This window comes from Chiloscyllium punctatum, chromosome 41, assembly GCF_047496795.1.
Source record: "Chiloscyllium punctatum isolate Juve2018m chromosome 41, sChiPun1.3, whole genome shotgun sequence".
Classification (NCBI taxonomy): domain Eukaryota; kingdom Metazoa; phylum Chordata; class Chondrichthyes; order Orectolobiformes; family Hemiscylliidae; genus Chiloscyllium; species Chiloscyllium punctatum.
This window is the reverse complement of record NC_092779.1, coordinates 17017679-17031486: the sequence shown is the minus strand read 5'-3', so window position 1 is coordinate 17031486 and position 13808 is coordinate 17017679. Positions and strand designations below refer to the sequence as shown.

General features: G+C 37.5%; 1 protein-coding gene across 6 annotated transcripts in view; it reads left to right on the top strand.

Annotated features, from left to right (window-relative positions):
- Positions 1 to 13808, top strand: part of LOC140464879 (serine/threonine-protein kinase PRP4 homolog) — a 50258-nt gene that overhangs the window by 19706 nt on the left and 16744 nt on the right. For all 6 annotated transcript variants that reach the window (XR_011955006.1, XR_011955008.1, XR_011955009.1 and 3 more), the window contains exons 4-9: positions 110 to 271; positions 1933 to 2014; positions 3544 to 3754; positions 6289 to 6362; positions 8496 to 8586; positions 12241 to 12388. Coding sequence is in view for 1 of the 6 variants with exons in the window: in XM_072560450.1 (XP_072416551.1) it covers positions 110 to 271; positions 1933 to 2014; positions 3544 to 3754; positions 6289 to 6362; positions 8496 to 8586; positions 12241 to 12388 (768 nt within the window). In the remaining 5 variants the exon portion in view is untranslated. The remainder of the gene's footprint in view (positions 1 to 109; positions 272 to 1932; positions 2015 to 3543; positions 3755 to 6288; positions 6363 to 8495; positions 8587 to 12240; positions 12389 to 13808) is intronic.

Genomic DNA, 13808 nt, shown 5'->3' with positions numbered 1-13808 from the left:
GCATTTCTTGACTTTAATGTTCTGATTGCATTTACGTGTGGCTTCTGGAATTTCACGTTACATCTTGAGACTCTGGTAAAGTTAGCATACCAACCTTTTTGTCTGACAGGTCTCTGGAGAGAGACTGGAATCGAAGAAGCAGGTCTCGCAGAAGGCGATCAAGGTCACGAGGTCGGCGCAGGCGTAGAAGTGGGAGCAGAGACAAAGAAGACAAATTTAAAGGAAGCCTTTCTGAAGGAATGAAAGTTGAACAAGAATCTTCTGATGAAAAGTAAGATTCTTTATTTAAGGTTACAAGGATGTTGCCAGGGTTGGAGGATTTGAGCTACAAAGAGACTGAATAGGCTGGGGCTGTTTTCCCTGGAGGGTCAGAGGCTGAGGGATGACCTTATAGCAGAACTGTAAAACCAAAACTGCCTCAGCAGTCCCAAAAGGAGAAATAGAATTATTCCAGACAAATTAATAAGTTGAGAGGAGTATTTATTTCTGAGATCTTGAGTACAAGGTCATACTGTGGCTGTACAGGACATTGGTTAGGCCACTTTAGCAACACTGAGTTTAATTCTGATCTCTCTGCTCTAGGGAAGATGTTGTGAAACTTGAAAGGGTTCAGAAAAGATTTAGCAGGGTTTGAACTATAGAGAGAAACCGAATAGGCTGGGGCTTTCTTCTCTGGAGCGTTGGAGGCTAAGGGGTAACCATAAACACTTAAGTCATGAGGGGCATGCATAGGGTGAATAAACAGGGTTTTTTTTCCCAGGGTAGGGGAGTCCAAAACTAGAGGGAAAAGATTTAAAATGGACCTGAGGAGCAATTTTTCACGCAGAGGCTTTTTATGGAATGAACTGCCAGAGGAATTGATGGAGGCTGGTCCAATTACAACGCTTAAAAGTCATTTAGATGGGTATGTGAATAGGAAGGGTTTAGAGCGATATGGGCCGAATGGTGGCAAATGGGGCTAGATTAATACTTGGTTGGTGTGGGTGGGTTGGACTAAAGAGTCTATTTTTGTGCTGTACAACTATATCTCTGTCTGTAAAAAGATATTCCTGGCAAACAGGTTGAAACTCATGTTTTCCGTTTATTGTAAAATCTTTCTAAGCTGCCATAAATATAGCTTTGCTTTTCTTTGTTTAGTGGGGTAACCTTGCTTTTGTGTAAACGAACATTGGTAGCCTCAAGCCTCACGTAGTACGTGCAGTGATTAAACACCATGATAACCAACTGCAAAAATTAAATTTGTAATCTATCAAGCCAGGTTTCATTAAGATCTTTCTTGCTCAGTATTGACATCAATTGGGATCATAATACATTTATATGTTAAGAGTGGTCAGCATGGATTTCAAAAAAGATAATGTTTTAACAACCTTATTGAGTTTCTTGAAGAAATAAGAGCAGACTAAAATAGTAGTTTTAGTATATTTGAATTTTTAAAAGGTGTTTGATATGGAAGCATCTAATAGATTCAACACTAAGGTTGCAAAGTAGAATCAAAGGATAGGGAGCAGACTAAGTAGCAAGCTGACTACAGCATAAAACTGGGTAGATATCAAAGGTCACCACTCGGACTGGGAAATGTTGGAAGGTGGTGTTTCAGAAGGGCAAGTGCTGGTATCAATGTTTATCATTTCCACAAAATATTGGGTCTCTAAATCCGAAGTGCAATTTCAAACTTAATAGCTGTTGCTGAATTGGGAAATGTAGTTAATTGTGTAGAGTGTGTGGCAAGTTAATAACATTAATAAAGTTTTGAAATAGAACCATCTCTAAGTTCCCCCTCTAAGCCCTCTTTCATTCTGATTTCGAAGAATATTGCTGTCCAAAACTGGAGTCAATGAATACTGGATAATAAATCAAATGGAGAGTTGCAAGTAATGTTTTAAACTTGTAGTTAGTTTCATTTAATGCTATCTAACTTTTTTATGCATTTAGTCTTGAGGATTTTGATGTAGAGGAGGAAGATGAAGAAGCTGTTATCCAACAAAGGCGTGAACAAAGATTGGCAATTGTTCAGGTATGGTGTCAAGCTTTAGTTTCTAACTTTAAATCAAAACAGAATCTATGATCTGTTCACACTGGTTAGAATTAGTAAATAAAATAATTTATAAAAGCAGTTTTGTAACATCTGATGTTGCTGCAAGCAGCTTCTCTTGGCTCAGGCATTTTGTTAATTTCTAAGTTTTAGAAACTAGAAGATGGTGCACCTTATAGTTGTATCTTGTTTTGTTAAATCCTTTCTTGATTGGTGTGAGATGAATATTTGTGAAAATGTCAGTGGTCTAATTTGGGAGTGGGGTCATTCTCCCTCACTATGACTACTTCCTCCCATCGTGACCTCTTTCCTCCAATCACATCTTCCATGTGTATGTATTATGACTTTATATATTTGCTTAATTTACTTCATGTGAGTTCTACGTTCTTTTCACTAATTTTTAAATTTGATATGTTAGTGGCTATTTTATAACCCCACAAGCAAAAGCAGCTTCTCCACAGGCACCCTTTCAAATCCTTTCATAATTTGAGTTTTGCCACATTTCATGAACTGATTCCCAATTTCATTTTTTGTAATCGTTGCACCTTCTAAATTCTAATCTCAATTTTGATTTTTTTTTTCTTTTTCCTGTGCTTTAATATCCTCCTTCTGCATATGGAGACCAGAGCTGCATATGGTACTACATTGTGTTATTTTGGCCATACAGGGCATTGTTTAAGCTACTTATACTTTTGGAATGTTGCGTGCAATTCTGGTCTCCTTCCTATCAGAAGGATGTGGTGAAACATGAAAGGGTTCAGAAAAGATTTACAAGGATGTTGCCAGGGTTGGAGGGTTTGAACTCCGGCAGAAGCTGAATAGGCTGGAACTGTTTTCCCCTGGACTGAGAGTCTAAGGGGTGACCTGATAGAGGTCTATAAAATTGAGGGTCATGGATAGGGTAAGTAGACAAGGTCTTTTCCCTAGGGTCGGGGTGTCCAAAGCTAGAGGGCAAAGGTTTAAAAGGGACCTAAGGGAGAACGTTTTCACACGGGTGAAGGTATGGAATGAGCTGCCAGAGGAAGTGGTGGAGGATGGTACAATAACAGCATTTAAACGGCATCTGGATGGGTATGTGAATAGGAAGGGTTTAGAGGGATATAGGCCAAGTGCTGGCAAATCGGACAAGATTAAGTTAGGATATCTGATCGGCATGGATGAGTTGGACTGAAGGGTCTGTTTCCATGCTGTACATCCCTCTGACTCTGAGGATGCCACTCATCCCACTCCTCCAAATCTCTCTGGATTTCTATTCATCTTGAACTGAATCTAAATACTTTACAGCTTGTCACCATGAAACAAATTTATGTTTATATGAATCTAATTATGATTTCAATCTACAAACTGTGCATACATTAGGTTTGAGATTTCAAGCCGTTCTTTTCATCTACATGTTCAAGTTTTGAAGGTGGTCTTGCTTTTAAGGCATAAACAAAAAATAAGAACCAAGGATGTGAGGTAACGTTTGTAAATGTTAAGGGATTAAGTTGCAATTCATTTCTCTTTTGTAGAAATATCGAAACCCAAATGAAGACAGCAACATGTCTGGATTGTCTGAACCAAACAGTCCTCAGAGCAGCACTAGAAGTCGCTCTCCCTCTCCTGATGACATTTTTGAGCGAGCTGCAGCTGATGTCAAGGAGTACGAAAGGGAGAATGTTGATACTTTTGAGGCTTCTGTGAATGCCAAACGCAACCTTATGGCACTTGAGCAGAAAGAAGGTGGGATTCTGAAATGAGATTAGGATTGGATTTGCAGTATTTAATGTTTTGCAGCCTGAACGTTATTCCTCCTTTAACTACTTCCTGGCTTCACTTCAAGTTTGCAGCATCCACTCAATTTTTGACAATGAGTCAAACAAAATTGCCATACGTGAATTATTTAGTTACCCCTCTCGTTTAACTCAGTTGTTCCCTTTTGCACTCTAACAATATCAGCTCCATGCAGAGCTACAGTTCTGTGGTGGCCAAGTCCCTTTTCTCCCAAAATCATAATATTTCAAGTTTGTGCTTCATATAGGTTTTTGCAGTGCGAGTATCTAACCAAGCCCAGTACTGTCTTCAACACTAATTGGTAGTTGCTTATGACTGGAACCCCATTTTCTGGCACCCAATCTAGGGGTGCTGAAACCAGCATTCCTAAGTTCCTGTCTTGTCTGAGAACAGCAGCTCAGTCCTGACTGAGAATGGAATCTGGGACCAAAAAAACTTTCAGTTACTTAATGTGAATTGTTCTATATCCTCTCCTGTTATCTTCCTGAGTTTTAAAAAAAAGTCTGGATTATTTGATTTTAATTTGTTGCTCTGTCGGGTTATTTGATAATTTTTTGAGATATTTTACTTTGTAGTCTGCTAAGGGATAAGAAGTTAGTTGGATTGACTTTGAGTGTCGAGCTACTTGATTCTGGTTTCCAGATTTAAAATATCCTTCATGTGCAGCGTACCTTTAAAGTTACTGATTCCCATGGCATCTTTCTTCTTTAATTATGATTTTACAGTGAAATTAAGTTCTCATCTGAGTAGACACAAGAAACCTATTTTCTCTGAAAAGTCATCTCTTGGCTGCTAAACTGTCATCCATATTTGGATCATTCTTATGCAGAAATCAGAAACTGCTGATGGGCAGGAAACCTTCCTCAGTCCATCAAGGGATCATGCAGATGGGATTGTTACATGATCATTTCACTAAAGATATGTTAGTAAATGAAACTTTGAAGCCTTATCGGGGCTTTCATAATTCCTTCAGCATTTAGAGGTTGTAATGGAAAATTAACGTTTATTCTGAAATCCATTCACTCTGAAATCTGAAAGAGAATGCTTTACTAAATTTAAAACTTTTCTGACACTTTGCAACTTTGCTGAAGTCTGCAGTCAAGGGACAGCTTGTCTCTGCGGAACATTGTAAACATTAAAACTGGCCTTGTGAGCAGTCAATTTCAGATTTGAGCTAAGGAAAACATAAAGACAGTTATGTCCACAGCAAGGGAATGGAAAAAAAACAAGGACTCGACTGTTCCCTGCCCCTGTCCTTGAGCGGGTGATTAGAATGGTATAAGAAGAATGTGAACCTGGTTCGAAGCCCTTACATGAGGCATTTCTGCCAAGTGCATTGGCCCTGCATGCAGCTTTTTCTTTGCTCTTGCTAACATCTGAGTCGAATCAGTTTAATTTCCATGATAAGGTTCAGCTTGCATTCCAGGTTTTACCTCTGGCCCAGTTAGTGCTCTGAAACAGATTTGTAAACATTGTTTCCTGTATCACCCGATTCATTCTAGACCCTAGAACTCTTAGTCGTTTAAGACTATGCCATTACCGCAGAGATGAAGTTTCCATTTTGTAACTTATTCAAGAGGTGTCCACCAAAGAGAGAGCTCCTAATTAATCTGAGAAAGAAATTGAGAAAGCAGCCTGAGGCCTTATTCCCACTTGCTGCATGTGGCTTCATGTAAAACCTAGCAAAATCTATTCACCAAGGTAACTTTACCAAGTGTAAAGTTAACCATTGCCAAGAATTTTACCAGGTGCAAATAAATGGTGATGCATCACCACCCAGTCAAGTTGGTTCAGTAGTCAATCATGGATGCCCTCAAGTAAGGGCCATTGTGGATATCTAATGATCTCCCCATTTCAACTGGTAATGTACAGTGTTCTGTCTGGTATGTGTCAAAGAATAATGGAGTTACTGTTGACACCAAGTTCTGGGTGAAATCTGTGCTGGGTATTTTTAGGAGTCATCATAGGAAAGGTCTACCCTCAAAATTCGTAATAAACTCATCCCTCCCTGTTCAAGCCACTGCTGTTATTTTTGATCAAACATTCATCGCAGAAATAAACATTCCTACCCAAAATTCAAGGAAGCACATTAAAAGGGTTTTAAATAAAAGTCATAATGCACCATTTTTAATTTGTGTGCATAACTTAAAGCAGTGATAATGTAAGTGTGTCCAATTGCAATCAGTGCAATATGTTTACTGTATCCAGCAGCAAGAAATGTGATGTGAATTGTGTGTTGGAGAATCTAAGTCCCTTGTGCCTGTATTTTGCCTCCAAACATCTTTTTCAAGTCTGCACAATGTTTTCCAGCAATTTGATTTTTAAAATATGGCATGTAACGTTTTTTAAAAGGTGGTATTTTTCCTGATGGTTGAAATGTGCAGATTACGCTTTCTCAGTGCTGTCTGTGGTAGTGAATTTGGCATATTAGCAGTGTTAGATTTGTATTTGAAGATCTTGTCTGAACTTAATTTTATTTGCAGGAGCTACTTTGAAAAAGCCAACGGTTCCAGATATGTTTACTGAATCTGATGACATGTTTGCTGCCTACTTTGATGTATGTATGTTCTACCTTTCTTTTAGAAAACACAGAATTCATGTGCTGCCAAAGGTTGTGGTCAAGCTAGTTCCAATTCACCTCTTTTAGAGTGTAAATGATGAATGTTAACTGTTTTTGTTAATAGTTTGTCTGATAATCATCTGTAGGTCTAATATGATGCTTAGATTATGTTGAGCAGAATGTTTTGAAGCTGGGGGCATTATAATTTTCAACCTGGCCATCTTAGAACAAATGTAAGCACAATATTTAAAGCTTTGTTGCTACCAAATTTAATGTTGTGATCCCTGCAATTATTGCGGTTTATTGGTTGATAAGCTAGAATTATATCATGTCTAAAATTTGAAGTTTCAAGAGAGTGCTACTTCCAAACTTCAGACCAAGAGTGTACACAATCAAAACTTGTAACTGGGTTAATTTCTGTTTCCAAAATGGTTTCTTTTATAGTTGTTTTGACCTTTTGGCTTTTCTCTTTAAATCTTATGCCATACAATTTCTATCTTTACGTTTTTCTGGTTTTAAAGATGTTCGTACTTATTTAGAAACAAAATCTGAAGTGCTGGGGAAAAATAATATTTGTTTTATATTTTAATCTCGCCTTTTGCACCCCATTTTTACAATAAATGCAACTCAGATGTGTTAATTCTAATTAACTGCCAAAGCAACGCACACCAGAGAAACAAATTAATGTTGTATGCATCACTGAGTCAAGTAACTTGCTTCGAAAATCTGTAGGGGACCCTTAAATTTTAGTTCAACATCATTAAAAAATAATTTAGAAACTTGCTAACTTACTATGCAGTGCCAGGTAGCCACTTGTCACGTTTGAGATACTTTAATTCTCATCTCATAACTGCCATTGAGTAACACTTATAGTTGTTGGATTATGTCTGTTTCCTCCTGAGTGAACCTAAATTATTCCAACTAAATGCAATGTCCAAGCAGTTTCACAAAATCCTAGTGAAAAACTTTGGTGACCCTGCCGTGCACTATGATGAATTAAAGGTATCGCAAATGTTGATGGAATGTAAAAGGCTTGCATGGGAAAACATACATGGTAGATGTGGTTCAATATACATTTTAAAAGAAAAATACATTTTGGAACCGGTACAACATCCTTAACTTGCAGGATTTTTAGTGGAATGTTACAGATAGATGTTGATATGCAAATGTAGCCGAAGAACTGGGTGCAATCATAACAACATTTAGTTTTCAAATGGAAACATATAAACCAAAAAAAATGGTGGTAATAAACTTGTGCAAAGCTTTAGATTACTGCTGAAGGTTGAGAGAAGTTTTGGGCATCCTTCCTCAAAGCTGTGAAGACCATTTTAAAATTGCAGGATAGATTCCTTAAGCTGTTGCCAGGGATATGGGAATCATTTTCAAAAGAGACTGAAGAATGAGTTGGTTATTTCTACTGGGGCTGAAATGTTCTATGCCCACCTTTAAGAAGAAGATAGGCTGTGATAGCATTATAGATTGTCAGGAGTTAAACTGATAAGAAGCACAGATTTGCATGTGAATTAGAGAAAGGTTTATGTGAAAGATGGTAAGGATACACCGTTTTCTGCCACAAGTATTTTGAACACAATGATCATGATTCTTTTGAACAGCTGTTAGATATCAGCTTAAAAAGGGACTTTCGGCGAGAGATTAGAGTGGATAACTGGTAGAGAGAAACAATACTTAATGTGTCAAATGATACATTTTTCTGCTGTAATGCTATGTCCACATAATGTAGAAGTCCCAAAATGCATATCCTCAGTTGGCACAGCTTTCCATTTTGTTGCCTGCAACAATTTGCCTTAAATTTACTTGATCGTTATGAGCCATAGATATCACTTGACATTGTGTTTTAGAAAAGCTGATTTTGAAAATAAAACATTTCTAGAGATGTCTACTGAGAGAGAATTGTATGCACTTGGTCCAAGATAATATACCTTTCACAAATCTACACTGACTGGTTTTCAACATAGTGTTTCAAAGTATTTATTAACTTAATCTTGTATTGTCGACATGTATTATTGGGGGAAGAAATAATGTTTGATTTAATGAGTCTCAAGTATACCAACTTGGGAGCATAAATGATCAATAGAACCTTAATTTAAAGAATATTATGTTTGTCTTTAGAGTGCTCATCTGAGAGCTGCTGGATTTGGAAAAGATTTCAAAGAAAATCCTAATCTCAGGGATAACTGGACTGATGCAGAAGGCTACTATCGTGAGTATTTAGAAATAATTACCCTGTAAATATTGAAAAGGGGATGAGCAGGCTAAATGAAATGATGTACGCTCTGTCTAAATCACCTAATTTTGCTGTCACTTCATTGCTGTACTGGGTGAAATGCTGACATGTTAATCAGAGGCTTCACCTGTCCTGTCAGATGGAGGTGAAAGTTATTTGAAGAGCAAGGCAGATCTGGTGTTCTGGCTAATATTTCTCCCTCAAAACACCACCATTGCTAAAGTAGATTTCTGTTCATTTATCTTCAAATTCAAAAGTAACTGTGATCAAAAGTACATAAATTTCACTGAAAAGCTTTGGTAACTCCTAAGGTCATAAAAGCAATATAAATGCCATGTCTTCACTTTTTGTTTTGCTGCCAGACCTTGCGTTCCAGTTTTTATTTCTTCTTTGATTTCTTGGCTTTAGAAGAAAATTTTGGGTGAAAGTGACTGTGTATAATATTCTTCAAATAAAACAGGGAACTGGGTATTTTGGAAATCTGAAACACTCAAACAGAAATTGCTGGAGAAACGCAGCAGGTCTGGTAGTATCTGTGGAGAGAAACCAGAGTTAATGTTTCAGGTGCAGTGTTGAAGAAGGGTGACTGAACTCGATGTTAACTCTCTTTCTGATCTGATCTGAGATGCTACCAGACTTGCTGAGTTTCTCCAGCAATTTTTGTTTGAGTGTTTCAGATTTGTAATATTTTTGTGTGTAATATTTTTATTTTACCAAGTTTAGTAAAATAGTGTTCTGATAAATGTATTGAGATGTTTAATCTCCAGTGTAATTTCTTTTGCAGTAGTAGGAGTATTGAATGCTTGATGTTTTTCCACATCTGTATTTTGCTGGTCAGGATCAAGCAGATGCAAGTTGATACCTAGAGTTGAGCTTTCACTGTTCATATAATCAGAGGAACATGGTTGTATTATATTCTTCTGTTTTGTTTTCTTTCTAAACTATGTACAGTTAATTTAGTATTGCTAAGCTGGTAGTCATCCTGTCGGACTATCTGTTGGAGCTTAGAGGCTGTGAACGGCTTCAGAGTGTGACTTTGTTAGAATATAGGATTGTTGGCTTACTTTAAGTGGCCATATCTGCTGTTTTTGTGATGAAAATGTGCTGCCTCCTAATTTCTTAATCTGTACCTGCTGTCATTATAACCCAATAAATAAACTGTAGCCATTAGTATTGATTGTAAGAGAATGCCATGCACTATTTCTGTCCGTGCAACAATGTCACTTTTCCAATCTAGGATCATCCACTAGCTCCTGATCAATTCCTTAGTTTCGCAACAAAATTGCAAAAGGGCAGTTGTGGTGCAGTGTAGTGCCTGTACCTCTGGACTGAGAGCCCCAGGTTGAAGCCTCACCTGCTCCAGAGAGGTGTAATAACATCGTGGGAAAATATTTACCTTGAGGTTGCTGCAATCCAGGTGCTCTGAATTTTAGTATGTCAATCTTGAGCATACTTACACAAATTTTCAGAGGCTATTTGAATAAGTGATATTGATGAACCTTTGTCACCTGAAGTAGCTATCTATGTTGAAATAAAAACAAAATACTGTGGGTCCTTGAAATCTTAAATCAAAGCAAAGTGCTAGGGAAATTGAGTAGATTTGGCAAGATAAGTATATGAATAGGAAGGGTTTAGAGGGATGGACCGAGTGCTGGCAAATGGGACTAGATTAATTTTGGATATCTTATCGGCATGGACAAGTTGGACCAAAGGATCTGTTTCTGTACTGTACATCTCTATAACTCTGTAACTCTATCTGAAAAAGGTGGAATTATGCTGGGCTCTCAACAGTGAGTCTTTCTCTTCAAATGTTGCCATATCTTCTGAGTTTCATCAGCACTTTCTATTGATATTGCCTACATTTAATGCTTGCTCCCTTCTGATTCTCTGGTGTTGTCTCTGAATTCATGGATCTTTGAAAGATTATAACGCATCCCCATTCATTGCTTTTTTTTCTTCAATGTACAAACCTACATCCAGAACCTCAACCTGAGTAACAACCTTCTCAAAACTTGCTATTGCCTTTTTCTTTTAGTAATTTATGCAAGATCTCCAGACTAGTAATTCTTGTGTTTAGTTAATTCCCATTAAGTCACCATGACTGCTTTTCTGTTGTATTCTAATTCCTGAGAGTTTATCCTCTGCATTACTATCTAACTTTCCCTGAACCTCTGATATTACATTAGTTTTAATTGAAGACTGAAGAAAAAATATTTCTTTAGGTTGAAATCTGTTCTTTTGAATCAATGTTTTTCTTTTCACAAATTTAAGCTTGTTTCCTTTTATACTTGAACAAAACATTACGTTCTGTAGTTAAATACGTGATTCAGTCACTAGTTGCCTTGTTACTATCCGACAGACTATAATTTTAATGATGAATCGAAAAGATATTTCTTTCCTTGACGCTATGTTGGTGAAGGCAGAAGTTCTTAAAATTTAACCATTTTGCTCAAAATATAATTCCCAGTGAAATTTTGGACTTGTTTCAGTAATTTAGAATTTCCATTATAAACCAGAATTAATTTGTGATAAGACTTGAGGCAAGCTAAATATGCCAAGCTATGTTGTCTGACATGCCTACATCCTTGTTGTGGTTCTGTTCGCCGAGCTGGAAATTTGTGTTGCAGACTTTTTGTCCCCTGTCTAGGTGACATCCTCAGTGCTTGGGAGCCTCCTGTGAAGCGCTTCTGTAATGTTTCCTCCGGTATTTATAGTGGTTTGTCTCTGCCGCTTCTGGTTGTCAGTTCCAGCTGTCCGTATCAGTGGTCGGTATATTGGATCCAGGTCGATGTGCTTATTGATTGAATCTGTGGATGAGTGCCATGCCTCTAGGAATTCCCTGGCTGTTGTCAGTTTGGCTTATCCTATAATAGTAGTGTTGTCCCAGTCGAACTCATGTTGCTTGTCATTGATTGTCATGACAAGCAACATGAAGGCACATAAGAGTCCCCTGGTGACTTCTCTCTGCCACAACCCCACATTTGACTATACTTTGATAATGAGCTTTCAGGCTCTAAATTGGTGTAAAACTGTGCAGCGAATGATATTAAAGAATTAGAACAGATCTAGTTTTGGGTTAAACTGAACTAAGACCTTGCTGATCATTTCAGTTGATCACAATGTGAAAAGTTATAACATCTGCACTAAATATCAAACCACAGTTCTTTAGTTGAAACTTTGATCATTTTCAAATGCCAATTTTAATGTTTTGGTTGGGTATGCTTATTGACAGTGGAACATTATACTTGTTCTCCATGATATTCTGCATAATTCAAACTGGCTGTTAGCCATGTTGACATTACCTAATGAAATTCTTCCCAAAATGGAGATAAGTTGGTCCACTTATGAAACATAGGAACTAATTCAGGTGCTTTCCTTGGTGAATAATGACACTAGGGATCTAATGGGGAGAGAAACTGTTGAAGAAAGAACACAAAATAAATCAGTCAGAGAAAGTATTAATAAATAGCTATGACACCTTTTAAAATAAATCAGTTTAGATTAGAGGGAAGCTGTAGATTCTTTTGATCAGACCATGCGATAATTAGTCATTTTGAAGAAAGGTTCTCACCTTCACCAATATCACGACTTAGTTTATAACCTATTGTAAATATTCATCTTGTTTTGCAGGTGTAAATATTGGGGAAGTTCTTGATAAACGTTACAGTGTATATGGCTACACTGGTCAAGGAGTTTTCAGTAATGTTGTACGTGCCAGAGACATGGCAAGAGCTAGCCAGGAGGTGGCAGTCAAAATCATCAGGAACAATGAACTCATGTAAGTCTGTTTTGATGGGAACTTTGGATTGTGTCAAAATATTGACTTGAGATCATAGATATGGTGCTGTACTACAGTCTGAAGTGTGATTTTGGTTAATTGCTGCAATCTGCAACCAACATTCCTGTAGTAACAGCATCAAAACCAAGAATGATGCAATAGCGTACATGACAACTGGTTAGGGGTAAGAGTGGAGGAAGAGCTCTAAAATAATTCCCCTTTCATATAGAAGACTTGTGTCAGTTAAAAGAGACAAATGCAGCACTCTGGCACTTAACCATGCAGAGCGGCATGATCCACGTATTTGTATAGTAAGAGTGCTACATTTTTCTGAAAGCCTGTATAAACGAATTATACTAGAATTCATTGCTGGCTGAGGAAAAGGAAGAAGTGGGTCTAGGTGTAACATTAAAATTAATCAATGACTTGCTGATTCATTTTGAACTATATTTCCCTAATTATGTTTGGGTGACCAGTAGCCAGTTTTATTTATCTTGCACATGGTTTATAGGATCATATAGCATAGATAGTTGTTCTAGCTAGCCATCTCTTCAAAAGAGCATTTTTCATTTAATCTGACACTGCAACATTCCCCATAACCCTCCAAATGTGTCTGTTTCATGTACGTGCGAATTACTTTTTGCAAATTCCAATGGAATTTGTTTTCAACACTCTTTCCATAGTGTGACCCAGAGCTCAACTATCCTCCTGAGATTTGTCTTGTTTACCCACTAATTCTTCTGGCAATTATTTTAAACCATTAACCTGATTTCTGAATCACCTGCTGGAGAAAACTTTAATTTGACCTTGAAGAATATTTCTCCCCAGCACCTTTTGGTTTAGCATCCTGTCATAGAATTTAGATTATACTGCCTGTCCATTTTGAGTCTTCCAGACTGCTTCATTACATAATTATAAGTAATAATTGTATTTGCACAAGCTATCCATTTCACCAGTCTGTCATCCTGAATTGTGCAAATGTCCTTCTCACTATTTAATATATTGTTAAATATACTCAAACAATGAGCCCCTGGCATCCTCACTGCATACTGCTATCCAGTTGGATAAGCATCCCTTCCCCACTATTCTTTACCTCCTGCCCTTTAGCCAAAAATGTTCTGTCCCTTAACCAACACACAATTGTTTAAATTGCATTAGGAGAAGCAATGTGGGGCCCTTAAACTGTGGTGATGCTTCCCAGTGATAAGGGAATAGTGGCCGTACTGAATTGTTTGCGTTAATGTTTGCCAGAGGAAGAGGTCAGCAAGGCAGATAACCTTGAAAGCTATCTCTGGGATATGGACCCATCTAAATTAACATAACCAAGTTAGCAGCAGTTGTAAAACTGATGGCGCTAAAGAATGGCTGATCCTCAAGACCAGGTGGATTCTGTTCCAGGGTTTAAAAAGTAGGGCAATGT